The sequence below is a fragment of the Notolepis coatsorum genome (genome assembly GCF_963971535.1).
Source record: "Notolepis coatsorum genome assembly, chromosome: 9".
NCBI classification, from domain to species: Eukaryota; Metazoa; Chordata; class Actinopteri; order Aulopiformes; family Paralepididae; genus Notolepis; species Notolepis coatsorum.
The window spans coordinates 127,471,229-127,498,308 of NC_140173.1; the positions used below are offsets into that span (position 1 = coordinate 127,471,229).

Here is a 27,080-nt window from a genome sequence, read left to right on the forward strand (position 1 = left end):
ACTTGGGCAATCGTTTTTTCTCAGGCTGTTAGGCTCATTAAATCATTCCTCTTTCACAAAACAAACCGAAAGAAGAGGGGGAGAAAAATCCTCCCACATATTGAGGAAAGGAAAGAGATCCCACAGGAGGCAGTAAAATCTCATCTGTTCCCCAACCTTGCCTGTAATTCCTCTGTTCTGTTCTGTACCACAGCAGGCGTGCAGGTTGTAACCAGCTGCACATTTCCACATTATCACTTCCTTTTCCAGACAGTCGGCCAGCTTAGCTTCAAGCCTTCTACCCACTACATTCATGATCTATACGAGTTAGCGCTACTTACATTGGCGGTAGTGGGCCGTGGCCGGATACACAACAACAAGCTCTCTGATTTGTGTAAAATGTAAATGTGTGCTAGGAGTGACCTGGCCCGGCTTGTTCAGCCACTTTGAAACACTGTGGGCTAGATCCACAAAGAATGGATTGCACGGTGCTAGTTGCACCCTACTTACAATTCATTATAAATTGAAAATGGGGGACCCTGGTGTAAACAAGACGAAAGTTTGATTGATTGAAACTTTTATTAACAGATTGCAGAATGGGTACAATACAGTAAAGGCGCTCCCATAGTCGAGCAGACTGTACACAGAGCAGACTCCGCGGAGGTCCGCGCGGCTCTTTGAGCTTTGATCTCAGCGGACAGCAGACCCACAGGTGCGAAGCTACTATTTTCTGACGCGCGGACATCCGCGCCGCTGACTTGGTGTCACACAAAACGCTGCTCGGCGTTTTGGTTGACATCGAACTGCATTTAATGTGACGCCGATCTGCATTTTACTCTGACCACTCGCTCCGTGCCAAGAGAGATGTTTGAATGGCTTTTCTAAATGAAGTGTGTAAAATTGCCAGTTTTATTTCGAAATATTGGAAACGGAGATAACATAGAATGTTATCTCCGTTTCCAATATTTTTAAATAAAACTGGTGCTTTTATTTCATGCAATGCGTGTTTCATTTCAGCACCACGCGCTGTCCACCTCAAGCCTATACGGTACATTGCATCTCGCTGCCTATATACCTGTTATTCAAGTGCGTAAAACTTTTTTTTGTGGGAAATGTAGTAAAACTGGTCCGAGAAATGTAGGAAATAGACCGCGGACGTCCGCTGAGATCTGCTCGACTATGAAAGCTCAAAGAGCCGCGCGGACCTCCGCGGAGTCTGCTCTGTGTACAGTCTGCTCGACTATGGGAGCACCTTAAGGCTCAATACACACAATTGTTAAGGGGATGCAGACCAGAGAAAGACTTTCGTCTTGTTTACACTAGGGCTGCACGATTTTGGGAAATAATCGAATTGCGATTTTTCGGACAGATATTGCGATTGCGATTAAATGTGCGATTATAATAAAAAAAAAATTAAGCAGCCCCACAGAGGTTTATTGTAAAATGCGGCTTGCATCTAGCCTACGCGTGGGTCTTTTCAGGACACCGAGCCTGAAAATGTATATTTTTACCTGGGAATCGATACCGGTACCCAACGGTACCTTTTTTTCTGTACTTTACTCTCCCTCTCTGAAGTCTAAACTTCACAACACACAATCTAAAACCCCTTACCTCCCTCTCCCAAACCGATCTTGTATCTCAATGGGACTTCCTGGTTAAATAAATAAAAATCGCGTTATTTTTTTAAATTTTTTTATTTGATAATTGCATCATTCCAAATCGCGATTTCAATTTAAAATCGATTAATCGTTCAGCCCTAGTTTACACCAGGGTCCCCCATTTTCAATTTATAATGAATTGTAAGTAGGGTGCAACTAGCACCGTGCAATCCATTCTTTGTGGATCTAGCCCTGTGTGTTGGTGGCGGGGATGAACTGGCTCTTGCTGGCCTCTGACGCGGCTTGATAATCTATAAGATAGAAAGCGTGTGTGTCCGTGTGTGTGCTAGGGTTGGGTACCTTTCACATTTTAACCGATACTGGTACCTGTGAATCGATACCGGTACTCAACGGTACCCTTTTTCTGTACATTAAATGTAATCTACCTACCTAGGTTGTAAAAAAAGATATCCAAACTTCAAATAATTTATTATCATTATTATTTATTTAGAACAATTTGTTAATATATATATAATATATAATATTGCAGCGAGCGTTGTCTGCATCGAGCTTTGTAAAGTGTAAAATCACTTGCGACATCTTTGTTGTTGAATCAAGTCGAATCCAAGTACCAAAACGTGGCACCGGCGGATCTCACGTGAATCGGTAGTCGGTAGTACCGACGTGATTCGGTTGGTACCCTTAAAAGTACCTTCGGTACCCATCCCTAGTGCGTGCAGTGCACTAGCACATCTCTACGCATGCATGTGTCCCGTGTCCCATGTGTCAATGTGCTATAGCCTTCTTGACAGCAGGCATGCAGGAGGGCGAGAGGGTAAACACAGGCTAGGGCCATATCTGGTTTCGTACGTGCGAATCGGCTGAAGCTACTGATCTAACCCGCACCACCCCGACTACCTCTGACAACAGAGCAAGCGCAATCGAGCAACACTGACCCAAAACAAAAAAGTGCAGAGCCAAACAATGGCCCGGCCTGTTAGCACAGTGAGAACACACACCTTCCGAGAGGCAAAAAAAAGCAACTTGAGAGGTGTACTCTTGCAGTCTAGGAGCCTAGAGACCGGAGGTGAAGTAAGACTAGCTCTGTGCTTGCATTGCGTGTGTGTTTGTGTGAAAGAGAGAGAGAGAGAGAGAGAGAGAGAGAGAGAGAGAGAGAGAGAGAGAGAGAGAGAGAGAGAGAGAGAGAGAGAGAGGGGGAGATCAAATGTGCCTGGGTTTTGTGCAGTCATATTTTTGTGTGTGAGTGCATGCATGCATGTCTGTCTGTCTGTCTGTCTGTGTGTGTGTGTGTGTGTGTGTGTGTGTGTGTGTGTGTGTGTGTGTGTGTGTGTGTGTGTGTGTGTGTGTGTGTGTGTGTGTGTGTGTGTGTGTGTGTGTGTGTGTGTGTGTGTGTGTGTGTGTGTGTGTGTGTGTGTGTGTGTGTGTGTTAGTGGCTGGCATGGATAGAGGAAACATGCTCGCTCTAGGCTCCATTACCAAAGCCTTGTTGATCCAACCCTGGCTGCACCCCGAGGGTGACTGACTGGGAACGCCATTCTCTGGGAAGAGGAAGGGAGGAGAGAGGGGGAGAAAGTGATGGCACTATTTTTAAATGAAGAGTTAAAGGAAGTTCAACCTCCTTGAGTACGTTATCCTTCCCTGACACATCAGGCAGGTTGGAACACTGGAGGGGAGATACGGGAGAATGTAGAACTTAAACTGATAGAACAGCCCTTCTCCATTCATTTATGACTACAATAATATGGTTCCTGGTCTTATCAAGGTTCAATAATGGTCTTATCAAGGGTCAATAAAGGTCAAGCCAAGTTATCTTAAAGGAACACACCAACATTATGGGAAATGTGCTAACCACCTTTCCTTAGTCAGACAAGAAGATAGATACCAATTTCCTCTCTCTTCGTTGAGTAGAAAGCTATCCAGCCGCACGCTAGCCTAGCTTAGCACAGATGAATGGAAGCATATTATACGGACCACTAGCCTAGCTTACAACTCTGGGAGAGGTGTAGACTAGCTGGTCCGTATCCGCTTCCATTAATTTGTGCTAAACTGGGCTAGCTTGCAGCCGGATAACTTTCTACTGAACACACAGAGAGGAAATTGGTATCCATCTTCTTGTCTGACTCTGAAGAAGACGGTAAGCACATTTCCCATAATTTTGGCGTGTTCCTTTAACTCATTGGGCGCCAAACACGTAATATTACGTGTTTCACCGCCAACTCTTGAGCGCCAAACACTTAATAATAAGTTTGTAGATCCTTTGATCTTTTTCCTCTGATCCCCGTTCTAAACCATCATCTGGATCATTCTATGTGTCCCTGGCTCGTTTGCCTACGTTGGAATTGCAATGCCGATCGAATCTCACCAGGTGGCAGTATCACCTACCTTTTGCACTCAGAAAGAAATGGGTCAGGAGAGGCAATGAATGAACCGGACTATCGAAACTCGCTCTGAGGGGGAGGAGCTCTTCCAAAGCAAGCGCTAGCAGATCTGCTCGCCTCAAAATGTCCCGTAAACACGCGTAATTACATATAAACGAGTAATCGCGATCGCCGATGGGATCATTGGAATTATTCTTTTTGGATTACCTTCTGGCTGAGGTAAGGACCCCATATGTCTATTTTACCGAACCTGAAACATATTTCTGTAACGATCACAGTTTTGTGTTTTACCGGACGTAAAACATGCTCGACAAACACGATCACAGTTTTGAGTTAAAACGATGATTTTGTGAATGCACATATGTACATGGTATATGTATATACCTTTGATTTGGGAGTATTTGGGGTTTCAGGGGATCAACAGTTTGGGCTTATTGCATATAACGCGTTTTATCTCGCAATCTATGGAAAAAGACTGGATTATCTTGGAAATGGACGATGTTTAGCGTGTAATAAACTACAAACTAGAAACAAACTCTTTTTTACATGTTGGACTAGAAATAGTGTCTATCAAATGAGCCATACTATTGTCTCCATAGCTATAATATAGAATATACAATAGTGTCCGCAAAGATCATGAAATATCGCGAAAATTGGCATGAAAAGCTGGCGCTAGACAGTAAAGGATGGGGGAAGCTTATGGCGCTCAATGTGTTAAGCGTGTCAAAGTAAATAACTATAATACACCAGGGAAGGCTCTGTTCATTCTCTGCACACAGGGGTTCTGGACTGGTGGAATGTGATCGCATGCCAGTGAGGTCCATATGGTTCTGGAAATGGGGATTGCTGCCAGCACACCATCACTGGTCACAGGAGTACAGCAGCATACAAACCTATGAACAGAGGCTACGCTCGACACAACAGTAAGGTGAAAAATCGCTCTAGGCCAAGTGCATCATAAAACCAGACAACGAGTCATTAGAATCTTTCGACTGTGCTATTTCTGGCCTTTCTGGGGTCATCTACTGATCTTATGGCGCCCCCCCCCCCCCCCCCCCCCCCCCACTTCCTCTGACCTTATGTACTGTAAGAACAAACAAACCCCCGTCAGAAGAAACGCTGGCTAAAAATAATCAATCGTGTGTGTCTGAATATTCCCATCATTAATCACCTCTGGTTGCCCCAAGTATCTGATATTAGAAAGAGAGAGGGAGGGAGAGGGGGAGGAATTGGACGTAGGGATGGAGGGAGGGAGGGAGGGAGGGAGGGAGGGAGGGAGGGAGGGAGGGAGGGAGGGAGGGACAGAGGATAGAGGGAGGAAATGAACAGAGAGAGAGGTTCAACCTTTGGATGGGCTGTTTACCCAACAGAGTGAATGAAATGATAACCGGAGCCGGGCTTGCTAGAGCGTGGAGCTACGAAGCATGACCGAGCACGAGGAATGCTCCTTCAGTTAACGCTACGTCCCCGAGCTGGAGGCTAGAGAACACTTAGCCCCGCAGCCTCGGACCGGCGACCCAGAAAACTTAATTCAGCTTGATTTAATCCTGTCCCGGAGAGGAGAGAGAGAGAGAGAGAGAGAGAGTGAGAGAGAGAGAGAGAGAGAGAGAGAGAGAGAGAGAGAGAGAGAGAGAGAAGGGGCAAAGTTGTGTTTGAAGAGCTCTTGAATTCCCCCCTCACGTCTACGAACAGAGTGGCGTCTGTCTCAGTAATTGTACTTGGCGTTGGCCTAATGCATTAGAGTAGACTCTGGGGCATTAAAGGGGTATTAGGACTAAGCCGATGGCTGATTAACGTTTAATCAACACAAGAAAATGATACTGAGAAGAACTCTGTGAAATGGGTTGAGTCATAAGTAACATGACATACTGTATCAAAGCCAGTCCAATCATCCTTCAAGTCCAATAAGTCTGCAGCGCGTATGTATGTGTGTGTGTATGTATATGTGTGTGTGTGTGTGTGTGTGTGTGTGTGTGCATGTGTGTGTGCATGTGTGTGTGTGTGCGTGTGTGTGTGTGTGTGTGTGTGTGTGTGTGTGTGTGTGTGTGTGTGTGTGTGTGTGTGTGTGTGTATGTGTATGTGTATGTGTGTGTGCATGTGCATGTGCATGTGTGTGTGTGTGTGTGTGCGTTCCCAGGAGCATATATTTCCATGCTAACCTGAGTCATCTTGGCCAGGTCCAAGGAGGGGCGTTGCTCCTGGATGTCCTCTGGTCTCCTGCGCTTCATACCAATCTTCTTATCGTTCAGCACACAGGGCTGGGACCTGCTGCGGGACAGACCCCCTGTGCCCCCCCCGGCTCTCTGGCCGGATCGCCTCCCCAGTTCCGGGGTAGAGTCCGGAGAGCTGGCCTCCGACGTCCCCTCCCTCTGGAGCTCGGGCAGGCTGATCTGCTCGTGTGAGAGGGAGAGGGGTCTGAGAGAGTGCAGCTGGTGGTGCTGGAGGTGGTGCTGCCGGCGTGACGGAGGAGAGCCGGGAGAGGCGGTGAACAGAGGGCGGAGGGGCAGCTGCTGGGCAAAGCAGGGCAGCCCCAGGCCTCCGTCGGCGGCGGGGTCGGAGGGCAGGCTGAAGCTGGAGCTACGCTGCATGGCGGGGAGGAGGTGCCCCCCCCCGCCCCCTCGGACGCTCCCTCCGCTGTGGCACCTCCTCTTCTCCACCGTCGTCCACACGCGGGAGCCCTGGGGCCGCCACGGCGACCGGCAGCCGCCGAACTCCTCGGACAGCGACAGGGACCGGCACTGACGCTTGCTGGGCGGCGCCGTGGGAACGGGGTTGGCGGCCGTGGCTTGAGGGAGGGGGTTACCCGGCTTCCCTTCCCCCAGGCTCAGGTCTCGGATCAGGCTGGTGATGGCGTTGCTGGTGCCCCCCTGCCGAGCCCAGCTCCGGTTCCTCCATTGGCACTGCTCAGGCAGCACATCCCACAGGCTCTCCAGACTGGCTGCAGACTGGCAGGCAGGACCCCGCTGGACGGCACAGCCTCTCCCCAGGTCCAGCCACCTGTCTGCCTCTGCAACAAGATGAATAACCGTTCATTTCATTACCCTGTGGCCACGTCTTGCTCTCCTTTGGACATTTATCTCTAAAAATAGAGATGCAGTATCTGTATTATCTTTAAGAGGACTTGCTGTGTCAAAGTCTGGCTTTGGGTGCGACACTAAGGATGCTGTAATAAGCTGCGGAAGTTGGGTTCAATGTGCAAGCACACGCACACGCACACACACACACACAAGCACAAACAGATGTGCATGTGCACTCAAGCAATGAACATGCACATCCACATGTGCACACACTCACACACACACACAAACACACACGCAAGCACACACAGATGGGTGGCAAACACTGTACTTTTAAGGGTACCGACTAGGGATGCCCCGGTCACGTTTTTTGTCACCGATACCGATCACCGATCTCGCCATTTCATGTATGCACAAGGAAGGATAATATTGATGATCTAGCGTTGATTTCAGGAAGATTCGATAACCAGCCGAAAAATGACAACGTGTTTTGTGTATTCCACTAAAGGGCTATTTATCGCGTCTTTCTCTGGAATTACTAGAAATCACCAAAACTATACTCGTATTCAAAACGGTATAAAACGGAAATGTACCGATGAAAAAACAATCCGTTTCGTACATGTTGACTGCAAGCAACTCACTGATAATCGACGGGTGTATTAGACCCATAGCCATAATTTAAGATATATTTTAAGCACTTGCAAATCTCACAGTCCTCCCATTGATTAAAGCGTGGCGCTCTAGCGCCCTCTCGCGCACTTAAGCGTGGCGGTCAATGAGTTAATGTTAAACATTAGCGTTACAGCTAGGCAGGATGCACAAGTTAGCTGACACTAGTTTGAACATGGATACTTGCTCTTTGCAAAGTCTAGAGATGACAGTGTACCTCTGCTGAATCTTGCCAAGTTAACCAGCGGACTCGATTTCTCAAAAGGTGCTTCTATGTTGAGGAGTAGGGGCAGTCAGGGCTGAGCGATTTTGGCTTCCCGCCATCGTGAGAACAAGATAATCGAGGTAAATGATGATTGTGCCGCATGTCGTGTTGCTCTCGTTTTGTCTTGTGTGGTGAACTTGCTTGGGCCTAACAAAAATAATAGTTGGTTTCAGGTTGGTTGTCAGTTTGGCCATGGGTAGGTAGGGATTTTTTTTTTTTTTTTTTTTTTTTTTTATTCTTTCCCACGGCGACTATGGATAGGGAATTTCTTTATTTAATTAACCCTTTCACTGCCACACGACAGAAGGTTAGCCCTTTACTATCACACAACCGACGGCGATGCTCCATCATTAGCATCATTAGCTCCGCGGATGCGGAGCTAATGATGCTAATGATGGAGCATCGCCGTCGGTTGTGTGATAGTAAAGGGCTAACCTTCTGTATTGTCACAGTGAAAGGGTTAACCGGCTGTCGTGTGGCAGTGAAAGGGTTAAAATGTTCACAACAACATGGATGCATGTACTCTGCCAGCATGTTTAATATCCATAATACTAAATGTTTGACTAAGATTTCTATGAAACTTTATTCTAAAAAAAAAAAAATAAAAAATAAATGATTTTTTTTTTTTAATATATAATTTTTTTTTTAAACTCATAAAATATATTGGGTCGCACCTAAATCGGCAGGGTCGGTCGGCAACCTGAAACCAACCATTATTTTTGTTAGGCCTTGGGAATAGTCGGGACGCGGATGGCGTGTGCCATGATAAATTAAGGGATTATGAAGTGAAGGTTGGGTAGCGGAGGAATTTAGAACAGTGATTAATCTTGAACTATGTGCGCATTCAACTGTTTTATCGCACACCTACCGGCCAATCAGAAAAGAGTATTCACACACAGGCCATGGTATAATCATGTTTAATAACCGGAGGAATAGTTCTCAGGGAAGAGAATAAGAGAGAACATAATCGACTGACTCTACAGAAGGGAACCATTTAGCTTAGGAGAAAGTGAACACAAACTGCAGGTCATGCAGGGTCGTTATCATGGTGGCGGAGCAGGATTTAAAACAACCTCAGAGAAGTTAAATGTTTGTCTCGTCAATTGAACCAACTTCATCATCGCTTGACGCTGTTTATGATGATAATCTGTGGTGGAGCATCTGGTAAACATGGTGTGATTAGGTGGTGTGTTCAGTAGAAAGCTATCCGGCTGCAAGCTAGCCTAGCTTAGCACAAATTAATGGAAGCAGATACGGACCACTAGCCTAGCTTAAAACTATTAATTTGTGCAGACAGATAGCTTTCTACTGAACGCACAGAGAAATTGACCTCCATCTTCTTGTCTGACTCTGGAGAAGACAGTAAGCGCATTTTCCATAATGTTAGCATGTTCCTGTGTCAAAGTAAATAACTATAATACATTTAATTTAAATAAAATGTCCATTCTCTGCATACAGGAGTTCTGGTGGGACGTGATCACATGCTAGCAAGGTCCATATACTGTCGTTCTAGAAATGGGGATTGCTACCACCACACCATCAATGGTCACAGGAGTACAGCAGCATACAAACCCATGAACAGAGGCTACGCTCGACACAACAGTAAGGTAAAGAATCGCTCTAGACCAAGTAAAAACACCAGTGCATCATAAAACCAGAAAATTCAAATGTTTCAACTGCGCTATTTCTGGTCTTTCCGGGGTCGTCTGCTGATCTTATGGCTTTCCCTCCACTTCCTCTCAGCTTATGTACACTAAGGAAGCTTTAATACGCTGCAGAAGTTCAATCAAAGGAAGGCAAAGTCAGTTTCAACAGTGAAGACAGTGCCAGTAAATTCTGCCATTTCACAACACCACCACCACCACCAACAGCCTAGATGCTATCTGTTCAGGTGTCTTGAATCGGGTTAGGCATTTACACACCAGGTACCAGCGGTGCATGACTTTACTTGGTTTAGACTGCATCCGAAATAGAAAAAACCAGTGTGCCAGGCCGCTGTCACGTCACGTACACAAAGGATATCTATCAAGAGTCCGTGGGTTCGGCAGCACACCTACAGAACAACACGGCCACAGTTGGGCCCTAGCGAATCTAGCCAAGAGTTTCAACACAGGAACCTATTGAAGCACTTGGCAGAAAGGGTCCCTTCCCCATCCAAAACCCATCCTTTGGGCTGTTTGTCTAAAAAGAAATTCCCCACTCTCTCATGCTGGTGGGCGGTAATGATTGTTTCGTGGGCAGACAAGCAATGCACGTGGGCTATTGTGATGACCTGGCAAGAATGTCCACAAAAAGGGATAAAGGGACGACTTCACAAGGTTGTCCGTCGAAAACGGAGACAAAAACCCTCGGTTGGACGTCACGCAGTGTTAATGTCAACACCGACAATAGAACCCACGCGGCTCCTCCCTCTGATGTTCCCACCTCCGCCCCTATGCCGGAAGATGATATAGTGTGTGCGATAGCAGGGGCTGTTATTTACAGTAGCTTGTCTTTTAACATGGGGGGGTAATTACTGTGACACCGGCTGAGCCGAAGGGAAATTGTTGACAGAGGCAACAGAGCGATCAATTACAGTTGATTCCCACGGGGATTGCATGCGACGCAGTGTGGAGGCAGGTGCACACTGTACATGAGAGGGGGATGAGTGACAGATGGAGAAAGGGAGTATTAGGGGGGTGGGGTGGGGTGCCATGACAGAACAGGCTAGACAGTTATAGGGGGAGGGGTAGTTCTTACTCGTCCTACATTCTCGGCTTAAACGGCCTCTATACAAATAGATAGAGACAACACCAGACAACATCAATGAAGCACTGATAAAAGGAAATAACAACTGGCTATGCACTGTATTAATGTTTGGGGAATTAATGTTTAATGTTTGGGGAACATTTTTATTATTAACCTATAAGTTCTCCTCCTTGACCGGCTCAGGTTTAAAATTTTGTTTACTGATCTCAAACCCCGCCCTATTTTCTTGATCCTCCAATTACAACTGTTGTTTCCCTTGGACAGCGACGGTTGTTATTGGAGGATCAGGAAAAGAAGACAGGGTTTGAGATAGGTCCATTAAAGTGGAAGAACACAATGACATACGTACATGCAAAGCATTCGTCCATAGATTGAAGTTACATGCCCGCCCCTAGGTGAGCGAGAGGTTGAGCCCTTTCTCTCCCTCTCCTCCAAATCACCAAATAGCCAATAGCGAAACACGGTTCAGATTGTAAGTAACTTAAAAAGCTAACGTATAGCGACAGGCAGTTACACAGAATGTCAGTAACTTAAAATACTTTGCGTGCATCGACCCTTCAGTAACTTCAATACTTAAACACAGCTCTGAATGTCAGTAGCTTAACTTAACCAGCACATCAGCCCTGGTTTTGGACAAATGGGAAAACGTGTTACCCTATAAACACAGGCCCAGAATGTCAGGAAAATATTATGATGTTTTCCTACCAGGAGCGTTCATACCGGGGTACCCTGTGTGTCAACGTTGAGTGGAAGTGTGATCGACTTTGATGTCAATCGATTCTAATGCTTGTGGGGACGGCTAAGTGTGAGTGAATTACTGAATCGGTGACCGTAGGAATGAATTAATAAATTAATGAATGAGTAATCAAAAATAAAAATAAATTTTAAAGGAGAGAGTCACAGATAGACGACAAGAGGAGGAGAGAGGAATGCACTCACCGACAGTTCCACAGGAGAAGAGGGTAGTCCCCCTGCTCATGGTGTGGAGCTCAGACTGACGCGAGACAGAGAAACAGAAGAGAGAGAAACATGAGGGACAAGTGCTCCAACGTCAGACTGTCACCCTGTTCAGCTCCAAGACATGTCAATACATAACACCAGACTGACTCATGCACTGCAACTGTGAATCTCAGTGAGAAAAGAAACACAACCCATTTGTATTTTCTTTGGGGGGGGGTGTATAAAACTGTTTTGTCTGCCACGCACACGCACACACACACACACACACACACACACACACACACACACACACACACACACACACCTATCCCTCTTGAGACAAGAATTGATTGTTCAGTTCCAATAGGGTGGTGTCTACGGGAAGGGGAAACAGTGATGAGATATTACCGGCTCTGAGTCACTTGCGGTCTCACACCATAACAAAACAATGTTGTGTGAAATCCTAGATACGGTTACAGCCTAGAAGGCTACGATTTATTATACAATGGCATGCAAATTTCTTGATTCTGATTGGCTGAAACAGTCAAGTAACAGTCAAATAAATAACGGCGTTACTAACGGCGCTACTTTTTTCAGTAACGAGTAATCTAACGGATTACTGTTCCAATCTTAATAACGCCGTCACCGTTACTGCCAAAAAATTCGGCGCGTTACTATGATTGAAGCAGTTTTTTTCATCAGACCAACTAACCAACCATCAGACCAACTAACTAGATCTCTGCGCCGAGAGGCAATACTTTTTTTAACTTTTCTTCCTTGGTTAGTGGGCAGTGCGCGAGACAAGTGCATACATGCTGACGATTGGCTGAGGTTGAGTACAACTTCATGGTAAGCCAATCAGAGGTAGAGTTGGGCGGGTGTTCGAAAGCATGCATAGTCGGACACACAACGAAAAAACACAAGCGAGTCAGTCAACGAGAGACCGCGGTCCGTGGGTCCGTGTACGTTTTGATAATAATCCAAAACGAATCCAACGAACAACACAAGCGAGTCAGTCAACGAGAGACGGGTCCATGAGCGTTTTTTGTTCACTCTTGTGTTTGTTGTGTTGCAGCGCAGGGCACTACAGTAGTGGAGGCTCTACTGCTGACAGCCTTATCAACATAGTGCTGCACTTCCTGGTTTAATAGCACAGTCTTCAGGTGCTCAGAGAAAGAGAGAGAACTAGAGAGATACAGAAAGAGAGTGAGACACACACGACACATCTGTTTTTTTGTTTTATTTGCACTACAAAGAGTGTATATCTGTAGGCCTATGTCTTAATTGTCATGATTAGATTAGATGATTAGATTAGATTCTTATATCTGTATAACTGTATGTTGTGTATGTTATAAATGTCATTATGAATTGAAAATGGGGGACCCTGATGTAAACAAGACGAAAGTCTTTCTCTGGTCTGCATCCCCTTAACACTTTGAGTGCCACGGACGCTTTTTGTCGTTAGTTCATGCCGCCAGCAATGCTATATAGCGTTTGTTTGTTGTATTTTTTTATTAGCGATTTGAATTCATATTTCATCAATTCAGCCTCATGAGAGTGCTGCAGACTCTCTCTGAGCTCCATTGGGAAAATACCGCCCCCTATCTTCTCGCCCTGTGGTACTGCACCCCATTGGATTAGACTGATGGGGGGGGGGGGGGTCCAGTTTCCTCATTTTACTTTTCCGGCGAGGCATCTGAAGAGACCGAAGTGATTTGCTGAGGCGCAAAACAACGTGGAATACATATTTACAGTACCCAGCGCTGAATCAATAAACGCGATCGATATTTGGAATGGCGATGAGGAATTGGAATAATCTTTTTGGAGAACATCTGATCTGAGGTAAGCAATTTATTTTACCAGTCTTGGGGTAATGGGATCTGTTTTCACCTATATATCAGCGTTTGCCCCATGTGTGTGTGCGTGTGTGTGTGTGTGCTGATCAGGAAATGAGAGAATATATTTTTCAGCCCGCTTCTCTAGCGTGCATAAGTACACATATACTATCGATAATCTAGCGTTTATTTGAAAACGATTCATAAATAGGCCGTTTTTGTGTATTCCAGAATATTTCAGTAAATGCCGTTTATCACGGAATCTATATATTTTCCTGAAACTTTCAAGAAAACGAGGGCTTTTCAAAATGCTCTAAAACGGAAATTAACCGATTAAAAAAACAATCCGCTTCGACAATGTTGACTGCAAACAAGTCATTGATACGCGACAGGCAGATTAGACACATAGCCATAATTTAAGACATAGATTATGCGTTTAGAGCGCTATCATTGAAGTGGGTGGTGGCATTCAACGATAAATAGTGCACGCCACGCTGGCAATCAAAGTGTTAACAATTGTGTGTATTGAGCTGTACTGTACTGTACCCATTCTGCAATCTGTTAATAAAAAAATCTATTTTTTCAACGTTAGGACATTTACTGTACATTGGAGGGGGTTGGGTTAGGACATTTACAGGAGCCAGTTTCGAATTGCAGTCTCCCGTAGGTGCTCTTTGAGAGTGGTTTTGAAAGTGGGTAGTGATTCACATTCCTTTACAGCTGTGGGTAGGGCGTTCCACATTGATGTGGCATAATTCCGAAACGTGTTTAGTCCCTTGTTTGAGCCCAATCTGGGTTTAACATGGTTTGTGGAGCTCCCTCTGGTGTCTACTAGTGGATCTACTATTGGATCTACTTTCTCTGTGGATGGTTTTGTGAATAAATCTCCATTATGCTTCAATTACTGTGTGTTTATTGTATAGCAATAAGGTTTGGGTGAATTGGGCCATTGTATAAAAGCATTACATCACTTGAAGTCGTGTGTTATACTCATTAGATCACGCCTAGGGGGGTCTAACAACCCTCCGCTGCGCGTCGGGCCTAACAACCACCCCTAGGCGTGATCTAATGAGTATAACACACTCCTGCGCGTGATGTAATGCTTAATTAAAACAGACCCAGAAGTTTCACACGAGGACATTCACCCAATTAGCAAACTCCAAATTCCAGGCTTTTATGTCATCGACTGCTGAGTGAAGGGGAAATATTATTCCATCAAGGTGAACCAACAGTAAGCCCATACAAATAAAGTTAAGACCTTGATCCCTCTAGAGCTCCCAGCCAAGAGCTACAATAGCATGTATTGTAGAGATGCCAAGACAGAACTCAGAACTTATTAGACTCTGAAGGTCGAGAGCAAGAGAGAGAGAGAGAGAGAGAGAGAGAGAGAGAGAGAGAGAGAGAGATAGAGATAGAGATAGAGAGAGAGAGAGAGAGAGAGAGAGAGAGAGAGAGAGAGAGAGAGAGAGAGAGAGAGAGAGAGAGACCTGTAGGGTTTATTCATACTGTCCATCTGTCAAAGCCTAAATTGGTCTTCCAGCCAAGCATACTGTAGCTAGACAGCCTAACTGAACACTCACTAACATCACATCTAACTACTGGCTACTTGGTTGCGGTCTGCTGTGCTTACTCACATTGTGCAAGTGTTTGCAGTGATTACAGCTGGCTTCTGTGGCATGTGGTTAATGCAGCCATGTACTGTAATTGCTGACCTATTCCTTTTCACAGATTACTGTTTAACATCTGAGACAGCGTGCCCATCGGTGACAGTGACAATTATCAACCGGCTTTCTGTAAAACCTGGAGGTAGAAGGTCTCTCCTCACCAGCAGTAACTCTCCGTCCGTGGACCTTACATCACTGACACCCTTCTTCTTTTCCAGTGTTTTCGAGAAGATGATCACCATGGTAACATGCAGCTCTGCTCCAGTCCATTCCATTGCTGAAGAAGGCCACAGGCAGCCATTTTAGATGTGGGCGGTGGAAGGCAGTTAGTGTGTTCTGGAGAAATGGACGACCGGCAGGTGACCTCCCATCTGCAGCACGACCCTCAGGTGGTCTGGGATCACGCTTCAGCCAACCCCTGAGAGAGGGAGAGAGGGAGAGAGAGAGAGAGGGAGAGAGAGAGAGAGAGGGGGGGGGGGGTAATCAGCATCCAAATATCAAAGTATGCAGCAAGTATGCAGCACATAATGATAATGACAGTGTTGTAAAACCAAGAGTGAGTGTAAGATTGCGGAAATAACTTGAGTGTGTGTTCATTCATGCCAGCTCTTATTTAGGACACCACACCAAACCACACCACACCACATTACAGAATAGCACTAGATGGTTCCATAAGGCCTTTTCCACGCCACACTGTGTTTCCAGGCACAGTGTGTGGAGGTCGGAGGATTCCAACTACTGGGTGTGTCTGGCTGGCTAGCAGGCAGGCAGGGCAGAGAGACGGGCCTAAACACAACCCAGCCTACAGTCACGTTTGGGTACATAGCCTATAGCAGTGGTTCTTAACCTCATTCAACTTCATTAGCAGTGGTTCTTAACCTCATTCAACTTGATTTCTGGATCAATCTGGAGCTAATCACAGCACCATTTGAGATATTGCATTTAGGGACGTCCCGATCAAATTGTTTTGCCCCCGATCCGATCCCGATCATGTGATTTTGAGTATCTACCGATACCGATCTTTCCCGATCCGATCAACAACAAAACATTTATTAAAAAAATAAAAGATTATATATATTTTTTTCTTCCATCCCAATTTCATCTCAATTGAAAAGTTAACTTCATTCAAGCGAGGCATTGCAACCGGAGTAATCTAAAAACTCCGCCTCCAACCTGCTGCTTCATGAGAGCAATGAGAGCAATCATTGGTATTTGTTTATATACAAAGCCCTAATTATATATATCATATCACATATATTATCACAATGTTGCTGGATTGGGACTTTGGACCCTATCTGACTCGCTCAAATGACTGGCTTGTGCTTAAGGTCCTTCAACTTGTTCTGAGCTTGGAAGCTTTTCTGTTGATGCTCCTGAAACATCCTTAAACACACTTTAAAGATCAATACTCTTTTAGCTTTGTTTTTATCATGTACTTTAGGTGATTTCCCCTTGTTTTTATCTTGTTGTGTTACTACTCTTAACTTTTTCTTATTTATTTTAACTGTGTTTACTCGACTGTTCACTAGTGCCGCATGCCCATTATTCTGATGATTCTGATGCTCCACATGATCTATAATAATAATGCAGGACCTGTTGCAGAGGTGCGTTGGTCATAGGACGGGGTTGCACTCCGTGCAGGGTAAGATTTGAGCAGAAGCGCGTGCACTGCACGCACACAGGAATGCGCTGCACTCGCCAACTCGCTATAAGTACACACCTGGGCTACTTTGCATATCAATAGCGCCGGTCGTCAGGTGTGTTAAATACATTCTCAGATACATTCACACCTAACTTGTGAATGAAATGTGTTACATTCTATTCGTAGAGGCAATTAGGCACTGTCTGTAGTCTGTGCTCAAGCGAGGGGACATTTATGCGCATGCGCGGGAGCGCGCGTGCACGTGGCGCCATTAGCATGCGTGCAACCACAGTTGATATCAGGAACGCACCGCTGATGATCTATAGCATGGCTGTAATAAGTAATATATTTTTTTTTGATCAACTTTTTCTCCCCATTTTTCTATTTTTCTTCCATCCCAATTTCGTATATATATCCAATTCTTCCCTCCCCTGTCTTGAACGTTGCCTGACTATGCCTCCCACAGGTCGGTTGTAGTGAGGATAGAAGCCTTGCATCACGTGTCCCCTCCGGTACACGAGGAGGCAGCCTGTCGCATCTTTTCACCGCAGCAGCTTGAACTCTCAGTGGCAAGGAGTAACGAGTGGGAGGCTCACGCTGCCCCCGTCACTTCCTGCTTCCGTCGCACCGGCGTCACCAAACCGACCTGTAGGAGTTGCTGTCCACAATGTCAAATCCCCACCCACCGGCTTTCCCACCTTCTAACACTTGCCAATTGTGTTAGTATGAACGACCGGCCAGCCGGTAGCAACGCCGAGAGCTGGGCTCGAACCCAGCGTCTCCTGCGTTAGAGGTGAGCGCCTTGCCCACTGCGCCAATCAGCCGCCCTAATAAGTAATATATTAAACATTAAATAATTATATTAAGGAGTGACATATGCATACCTTAGATACTATCTTGTTATTACATTACAGAAAACAATTAGGCTGTCATCAGTCAATCAAACCTTGGAATCTATCCTCTCATTTAAAAATGTGTGCTGTGGTTGTGAGAAAACAAAGTCAGGCTATAGGGAGGTGTAGTCTGACGTCACTTTGGACCGCCCGCGAGGTCCACCCGTATAGGGATTTATCATCGGCTATTGTAACAATTCTGCCTCATGAACATTGAAAAGCTTTCCATTTTTGCACAAAATGAGTTCCCTTCTATCACTAACATTATTGTTTAAGTTTTGTTGTAACAACTGTAACAATGACAATAAAGATCTATTCTACTCTATTCTTAAGCATTTTTGGTTGAAATAAAATTCTGCGATTTTTTTTTACCATTAATTGCGAATATTTTCATGTTGAGCTATAGATTGTGGATGAATATGCACGGAAAGGTACACCATGCAAATGTTCATGCTTTATTTGTTTTAAACGAGACGATTTAGAAATGGGCAATGGGGAAATATATTGCGTTTTCAAGATGGTGGACCGGCCGGAAACAGCAATGACGTAACCACTACACCTCCCTATAGACTTCTACAGTAATTGGGTTATTGGTCCCACCGGTAAATCTGGATACACAGGGTAGTTAATTAATTTTTTTAAATAAATAAAACTCTGAAAAGTCTAAATAAAGTATGATGTATTAATATTGAATAGATAAAGTGAAATAAGAGGAAAAACTGGATCCCCTGAGCACTGTTTGAAACTAGAAAGTATCTGTTTGGCTATGGTGTTCCTACCCTCCCACCACCTTTAACATACAAAGAAGCATCCTCTTAACTCATTGACGCCGGGGATTAGTCGGGCCCCGTTCTAGCACTGCCACGCTTTAAAAGATAGGAGTGCGTCACCTTGTTTGTAGAGCTATAACTATATTCTATATTATAGCTATGGATACAATACTATGGCCCATTTGACATCTATCGTTCAATATGTGAAAAATTATTAATCTTTCCATCCATACGTTCCTGTGTTATACCGTGGTGAATATAAGTATGGTTTTAGAGCGGTCTGGGGTCATTCCCGAAATGCTGAGTTATACATTTACATTTAGTCATTTAGCTGACGCTTTTATCCAAAGCGACTTACAAGTTCTGTACGACAAGTCATCAGGAAGGGTACAACTCTATCAGCTGAGTAACAATGTTCATCAAAGTGACAGTGAGGTTAGTTAGGGTTAGATTTTCTTTTTAAATTTTATTTCAGATAATGGTTGAAGAAGTGCGTCTTTAGTCGACGGCGAAAGATTGGACGGGTTTTGGCTGTCCTAACTGGGGTGGGTATTTCATTCCACCATTGTGGGGCAAGGACTGAGAATAGGCGACTTCTCTTTGATGACCCTCCCGGAGCTTGGATAGGAGTAGGTCTGAGGCGGCCAGAAGATGCAGAGCGTAGGGGTCTTGAGGGTGTGTAGTTAGAGACCATTGACCGGAGGTAGGTGGGAGCGGTTCCCTTTGCCGCACGGTATGCCAGGTCGAGGGCCTTGAAGGGGATTCGTGCAGCAATGGGGAGCCAGTGCAGGTCCCTAAGAAGTGGGGTTATAGTTTTAGCCTTATACGCCTTATACGTCAATTCTACTATAAACGTTGCCGTTTCTTGCCTGTACACGCTACTATTCCCAAATCAAATCTATGTCATAGGTATTATGTTTCATCATGAATGCATGAAAGGGGGGGGGGGGGGGTCGTTTCTGATTATTTGAGTAACGGCATTCATATTGAACACTAAAAACGCTTATCAGCCCGATCGGTATAAAAGCATTGCACGATCAAGCAAAGATTTACGTCAGATAATCCTTACCTGTGATCGGGAGTATTCCAAAAATAATATTCCAATTGTTTGATCGCCATCTGGTACATCCGATGTCCATTTGGTCCACGGCATAACCCACCACAACATATGGATTGGGGATATTTGACGCGCTTCAAAGCAACCGAGGCGAGAACCGCTCCACTCGCCCGACAAAGAAAAGTGAGCCCGGAGACATTTGGCCGTTACACAGGCCAAGATACAAGGTTACAAAGGGTGCTCGATACTGCCGTCTAGCTGGATGCGGCCGGTATTGCACTTTGGCGATCTCAGACTCATTCCCTATGGTAACACCAAGGTTCCTGGATGAATAATGAATAATATTAAAAAAAAATCTAAAAATGATCAAATAACGTATACGTGGTTGCCGTTCAACGGTTGTCGGCCAAACACGTATAGAAACGTTGTTGGCAGGGATTGAGTTAAGCACAATGTTGGTTCAGTTTGTTTCAAATGGTGATTTGGGGGATTTGTGTGAAGATTATAAACAATATTCAAGCATTTGTAACTAGTTATTGTAGAGGTCATTTCTTATTTTCAAAACTACCCTGTGCAGTGTTGAGGTACCATGGAACCCCACACATGCAATGCTGCCCCCAAAATGAAAGGATGGTTTTATTTATAGGTTGAATTTATCAGCTAGGCAATGGAAAGATGCTGGTGTTTTCCACCATCCATATTTCTCTCACAGCCTAATGTAGCCGGTTCAACGATGAACCTGCCACTACTTCGACCGTGCCTTGAGTGGGAGTCGAGCCCCGGGCGTCCGCACCGGGGCCAGCATCGCAAACCGCTGCGCCAAGAAAGGAATTCCCTTCTAAGCGCTCAGTTTGGATGCCTCTGGGGAGTGAGTTTTACTTCTATGTGCCGTAGTCACACTATCGCGGCACATATCCGTTACACTAACACAAAGGAAACCCACTAGTTCCTTAATATGAGTTGCCCACAGGACTGCTAAAAGTACTTCTTTATCCTCTTTAAATAATGAAAGACTGACAAGCGGTCAGGTACAGCCGGATCTGACCTTCAGAAGGGAATCCATGCACGGTGGAATGTAACAAAAAGCTTTGTTAACATGTGTTTAACTTTTAACACAGGCTGGGCTGTGTTAGCTAACCCTGGACATGACTACAGATGTGGCTAAAAGACACCACCAGGAAAAAGATAAAGACGAAGGGGGGGGGGGGGGGGGTTCCACTGTGGTTTCCCCCCATTGTAGTCAACCATCAAGGATCAAACTAGAAGCACTACAGCCAAACAGTACTGTGTAGATGCAGAATCATCATTTCATTCTTATACTGTTACAACCAACAAAAGGTAAATGTTTTAACTTAATCCTGGAGAAAATGTGTTTTAAATTGTAATCTTTACTCGTTTCCACTACTACAGTAGGGAAGAGCGGGTACGCTTTTGGGACAGGGGGACGTTTTAGCTCGTTAGAAAAGCAGCTATGCCTACAGTATGCCATTCACCATGCTCACACTCAGTCACACACTATCTTCACTTTCAACCTCAGAGTGGAGACCTTATGACTATTCCTCACATTTAATCACAGTTTTGAAATCAACAGTGTGTAAGTAAATGTTTGACTCTTTTGTTATTTATCTTCTACCATACTGTTTTTAGTTATGCCACATACAAACTACATACTGTTGGAAAGCACATGTTCTGGCCTTTCGGTTGATGCTAGTGTTAGCTGTGTGAGTATTTGTTGGTAGCTAGCAACACAGAAGTCCAAAGTGTGTCTGCCTGGGACAGTTGAGAAGAAAAAAAAACTCAATAGCCTTCATAAACCTATAACCTATCATAACCGCATTGAGCTGATACAGTGCTACTGAAATTAAGACTCAGAAGACAGCCAAATTCCATATCTCAGTACTTTATGAAAATATTATAATTTTACAAATGTTTTTTTTTTCTAAAAGAAATGTGTGAATAAGTGATATTGTGAATATTAGGTGTTTTTTGTGCACAGAACAAGGTGTCCCAACCAACCCTACCCGCTATCCACACTGTCACTGGAAGGCGGAATCTTGGGGAAATGCACTCCTTGTGCGTTTAACAGAATTGTGCTTTTCAAGTTTGGGCTGGGCTCTAAAAAAACTTGTCAGCAGATACCTGTATCTGTTCAGGGATCAGATTATTTTCAATGCTGTTCACTTCAAATAGCCTGTGAGTGATGGATGGCTATTTTGTGTCAATACAAACGTGTCCCAAGCATACCCACTCTCCCCTACCCATAAAGCCTCTTCAATCTTCGACCAATCGCACGAGCACAATTACTCTGACATTCGTATCCCTCGTCATTCTTGTTGTTTATTGCAGCATTCGCCGCCATCGTTGTTTTCATTGAAGCCACGAATCAAACGTAACATGAAAACTACACGTAAAAAAAATAATAAAAAATAAGTCAGGTAATCATCGGTATATAAGGCCAGTAGTGTAGTACGTCTGTTGTTTTGACTATTCTGGTTTCATAATGTCGTCCTCTCAGCTCCACAGCGTTCGCTCGAGACTGGTCTTCAGATGCAATTGACCCTTTCCTGGACAGATGTAGTTTTTGCATTAGGTGTACACTTCAATCTTGCACCCATGGCTTTTCTCTCGTTTTTCCTAAAATGTAAAAAACGCAGATCTCATTTAATTACGCTCAGCTCGGCTCCCGTCAAATGTCAGACCAAATAAATAAGTGGAACCATATAAACCCCTACCATGAGAAACTCCTGTGGTAAAAGACCATATAGCGGGTCTTAGAACAATCACGTCACTCCCCACGTCTATATGGAGCTTTCATCACAGACTGACTGGCTGGCTGCACTCACACAGATGGTAAAACATATGCAGTAGATACAGCATGTGTACACAGACAAAATACAAAGAGTTCTTCACCCTTCTTCAGATAATACTGGTTAACATCATCACCTAGAGCCGTCTATTCTACACAGGCTCTTTCTCTCTCTAGAAAGTCAGTCCATTCCACAGGAAAGCACCATATAAACAACAGCCAACCTCAGCAACAGTCAATGTGATCCTCAGCTCAGGCAGAGCGGAGCAGGAATAGCAACAGTGACCTTGGGTTTGGGGTTGTCCCCTTCATTAGCCAACCACCAAACACGCTTCACAGCAGCCAATTAGAGAGTAGTAGCATGGCTCAGGTCCTCCAATCAACTGCAGGCTAATGACAGCTTTCTGCTGTGGGGGGAACACACAAGGCTAATGGGACTGCCAGGACCGCTAGGTTATCCAGTCACTGCCAGAATGTACTTTAAAGTCAAGTAAACAGTTGTACAACTTTAACACGGTTGAAGGCACGGTGAAGGGTGAAAGAGCGCAAGGCAAGTGTGTAATGTGGAGAGATGCACTGATACCGGTACTAGTATTGGACATCTGGCAGAGATAACAGGCTACATAACAGAGAATTGGTATCGGAGATATCTCCCCCAATTAATACTAACATTTGATGCCAAGAGCCATGTGAAATCAAAACCAAAATGGCTAAAGAAAGCACTCTTCAAGTTCTGACTAGCTTAGCCCAGCCGTATCCTGTTACCTCACCCTCCCTCCTTCCTGAATCACCCCTCCTCTTCTCTCATCCTCTCGTCCGTTCTTTCCCCTCTTCTTCTTCTTCTCCCCATCCCCTCGACCCACCTCTCCTCTCCTCTCCAGCCCCATGACTGCACGGTGCCTCCTAATGTTCCGTGAGGTCTAGCTCAAAGCCCACTGCCAGCATATGACTCCCATTATCTCCATTTATCCCTGAGAGTCAGTGGAGCACGACTGGGCCTCTGCAGGCGAGAGAGAGGGACTGGTACTGCTGAGGAGGCTGGAGAAGGGAATGTTCTTTGTGATCAGTTTAGCAGATTACTTCCCTTGCGTGAGTGTGTGAGTGAGTGAGTGGTAGGTGGGAGTCATATGTAAAGGTTGTTCTGTGAAGTGTATTCTTTGATTGATGGAGTTTCCCACGTGTGACATGTTACATCGGGGCCATAATGTGGGTTTGTGTGTGCAACGTGCTTTTATGCCTGCATTCGTGTGTGTAGTGACTGTGTGTGTGTGTGTCTGTCTCTGTGTGTTCGCAGCAAGTAGGGTCATGGGAGAGGGCAAACAGAGTGCGAAATCAGCCATGAAGCCATGCTTAGCTATTAGCTAATGATGGCGCTCCTTGTGATGGAGAAACAGGAGCCTAATGGAGAGAAGCACTGAGAAGTACTTCTGTGAGTGCGCCAGACTGCCGACTAAAATATTCCACTGCTTGCTATCTCCTTCCTGGCTGCCGCTCACAACTCTTTATCGTTTAAAAGCACAGACAAACATTTCCAGTGATTTGAAACGAGGACCGTGTAGATTCAACCACTAAATCACGTGTTTATTATTATCCCATGTAATGGACCTATTTCAAGCCCCACCCTCTTTTCTTAATCCTCCAATCACAACTGTTGCTTCCCTCGGACAAATCTAACTTGTTCTGTCTAAATGTTTAATGCAAATGAGCGATTTGCAGTGTCAAATTTCCCTCGGGATAATACAAGTATTTCTATTCTATTTCTTCTTGGCGTATTTTGAAATGGTAAAAACCACAGCATTCAATGAAAAATGGAGCAGCATCTTTAACCACGGCCATATACTTTATTTGTTTATTTGTTGTTTGTTTGCCTTGCCTGCGAGAATTATCCTATTCAAATGTGGTCTCTGTAATTCTGTGGTTGCTATATCACGTTTCATTATAGAGAACCCCAACTTCCATACACATTAAAGGAAATATTTCTGCACTTGATGGAAGTACTCGATGACTTATAATTTAATTTGGGCCCTATAAATCTATGTTGGGGTGGGGAAAGAAAATCTGAACGTGATCCAGTTCCATAGGGGACTTCTACTTTAAATGGTAATCCCCAGCAGACTGTGTTGGTTTGTGTGAGCCGGGACGCAGACAGCAGGCCCCTTGGTTCACAATGGCTGGTGGCTGAGGAGGGCACCCAAAAGGGCAACTAAGATAATATGGCTTCTTGCCCAGGCTGAGATCTGTGCAGGCTGATTAACGGTCACCTCTGTAGGGCCCCCTGAGGCCCTATGGCAGGGTGTTTGGTGTCCATCACCAATTGGCTGTGCTTACGGAATACTTGCGCAGAGTGCCGTCTGGTGTCTCGGGCTTTTGATCAGTGACCTGAACTGAACAGAGTCATCTCGTTTGATGCTGATGGAATCAACAGGCCTAAACAAACAGAGGAACGGGGCTGATGCGTGGGATAATAAGTCCTACATCAGAGATCCTCATGTGTTCACACATAACTGTATCATATTGATCAAGCTTGACGAATAAAGAGATTTCTCTGTATTTTAAACTCGATTATTTGTCTCATACTTGAATTGTGTGTGTGATAATTTTGCGCTTCAAATGATCTTTGCCACAACTCTGTTCTAATATGCCTAATAGTCCAATAAATGGATCATGCTTTGATTGGAATTTCAAATCCAGCTTTTAAGTCACTCACATATTTGCTGTTTTATAAACAGGGTTATCCCTAATAATCTTTTTTGTGTTAACAGAAGTGAAAAGTTAATTTGGAAAATGATTGTAAATATGCATGTTATGATCAGTGTAACTGTTAAAACATTTTAAACAGACAATGATTGACCCTATTATACTATTCAGGTTACTATCTCACTGGGAGACAAATATCTGTCAATTCAGTTAAAGGACAGTAACACTCATCGTCACATGTTGGATTTTGCCTCAGTGGGTGAGATAAAAATGTTCTATTTCTATTATATTTATTAGGACCTCTCTTTTAGCACAAGGGCGACTCTTCCAAGCGTCCTGAAAGTGCTTTCTCATGTGAAAATCTGTGGTCTGGTTTTGTCATTTCAGGGTTAACACCCAGCCACCCCTCTCTCTCTCTCTCTCTCTCTCTCTCTCTCTTTCTCTCTCTCTCTCTCTCTCATACTGAGGCCGTGGTCGTAAAAATGGTCCTGCAGAGGTCAAGGCATACCAAGGGACCCTCTGGCCATCACCCCGGCACCCAGTGGCGGGACACTTTGTCCAAAAACAACATGCCATCATGCAACTGGATCTTCAGAAGCGTATAAACAATGAAGTCTTATTCAGTCAAACTTTATGCTTCGTCAGCGGTCGGGGCTCTGGCCTCCTCTGCGGATTCCCCGGGACGTTTCTCTAACGACAGCGACCACGAACCTTTGCACAAATACACCCGACGCTTTATCTCTCGTCTTGATGAGCCGTTTTAAAAAGATCACTCGCCTCTCCTCCTCGTTGAAAAGGCGAGCAGTCGCCTGTGACAACGTCGCGTGAAAAGGAGCCAGGAGGGCAGATAAAACCGAGAGAACTTCAAAAAACACACCTTTCTCTAAGAAACGACACCATACCCAAAGCCGACGGTATTCGTATCGATGACGACGCCTTGGTTAGCATTGGTGAATCATTTGTTTCATACGTGCACACTTCCCTCTTCTCTACAGTGTGTATCTGCACGGCCCTGCTTCCCTTGTGGTCACATGCTGCTGCTCTGTGTGAGTGTGTGGGTGACTGACTAGATGACCTCAACATGTGATGAGAACGAAAAACCCAAAGGAAATTCACAGGGGCCTCGTCAAGACAACTTGACTTTGGACACATGACACCGCCCGCCACCTACTCCCTCTTCCACAGAAAGGAGGAACATGGTTGAATGGCCCGGGACATTATCCCACTGACGTCATGATTTCACATCCACATTTGATTCCGCAGTTCAAGCAGATGGGTCCAGTCAGTGAGTAATGCTCTGCCCGAGGAGAGCTGAGGTTAAGGGAACACGCCAACATTTGGGGAAATTAGCTAACAATGAATGGAAGCGGACAGTGCCGGTTAGCCTTCTGAGGAGAGGTGTTAGTTGGACAATGCCTCTAGGCTAACCGGCACTGTCCGCTTCCATTCATAGTGCTAAGCTAGGCTAACGTGCGGCCAGATAGCTTTCTACTGAACGCACAGACAGTAGACATTTCCCAAAATGTTGCCGTGTTCCTTTAAGATACAATGTCGTTCCTTCAAATATGATGGACTTAAGATAAGCCTATTTAAACCAACATCTCTGCAGTCGTGATAGAAGAACTGTCTGAGTGATGTACAATTTGTAGTCAAATATTCACACTGCCAAGCATCACAGACGGTGCGCAGATTGGCGTTTCCTAGCTATTCCTAAGGGACAATAATTTTTCTAGATTACCTCATAACAGCCGTGGTAAAGCTGTAGTGTTTTCCTATGCATTCAATGGGTAGCCATGGCAACCGTGTACGTAACATGGGAGGATAATGATGACAGCTAGTTGGCTAGTGATATGGGAAAAAGACTGACATATGACCAGGCCATAATAAAGACACCCTACATAATGTCTAGATGGCTCATCCTTATCAGTTGGATGCACAAGTAAACTGGACTGAATGGAGTTTTTTTTTTACTTTACTTATTTCAGCACTCTCTATGCTCAAATCGTAGCCAACTATAGTCTTTTATAAGTCAACTGTAGCGGGATCAGGTGTTTCAATTAGAATATATAGGGAGGCATGGGGCCTCTTGCCCCCTGGAGTGA

General features: G+C 44.9%; 1 protein-coding gene across 1 annotated transcript in view; it reads right to left on the bottom strand.

The window, feature by feature from the left end:
• LOC311234749 (uncharacterized protein) overlaps positions 1 to 27,080 on the bottom strand; it is a gene marked incomplete at its 3' end in the record, with an annotated part of 97,169 nt that overhangs the window by 14,351 nt on the left and 55,738 nt on the right. The window contains 3 exon segments of the mRNA XM_084321992.1: positions 6,136 to 6,983; positions 11,615 to 11,669; positions 15,275 to 15,415. Coding sequence (XP_084178118.1) covers positions 6,136 to 6,983; positions 11,615 to 11,669; positions 15,275 to 15,415 — 1,044 coding nt within the window.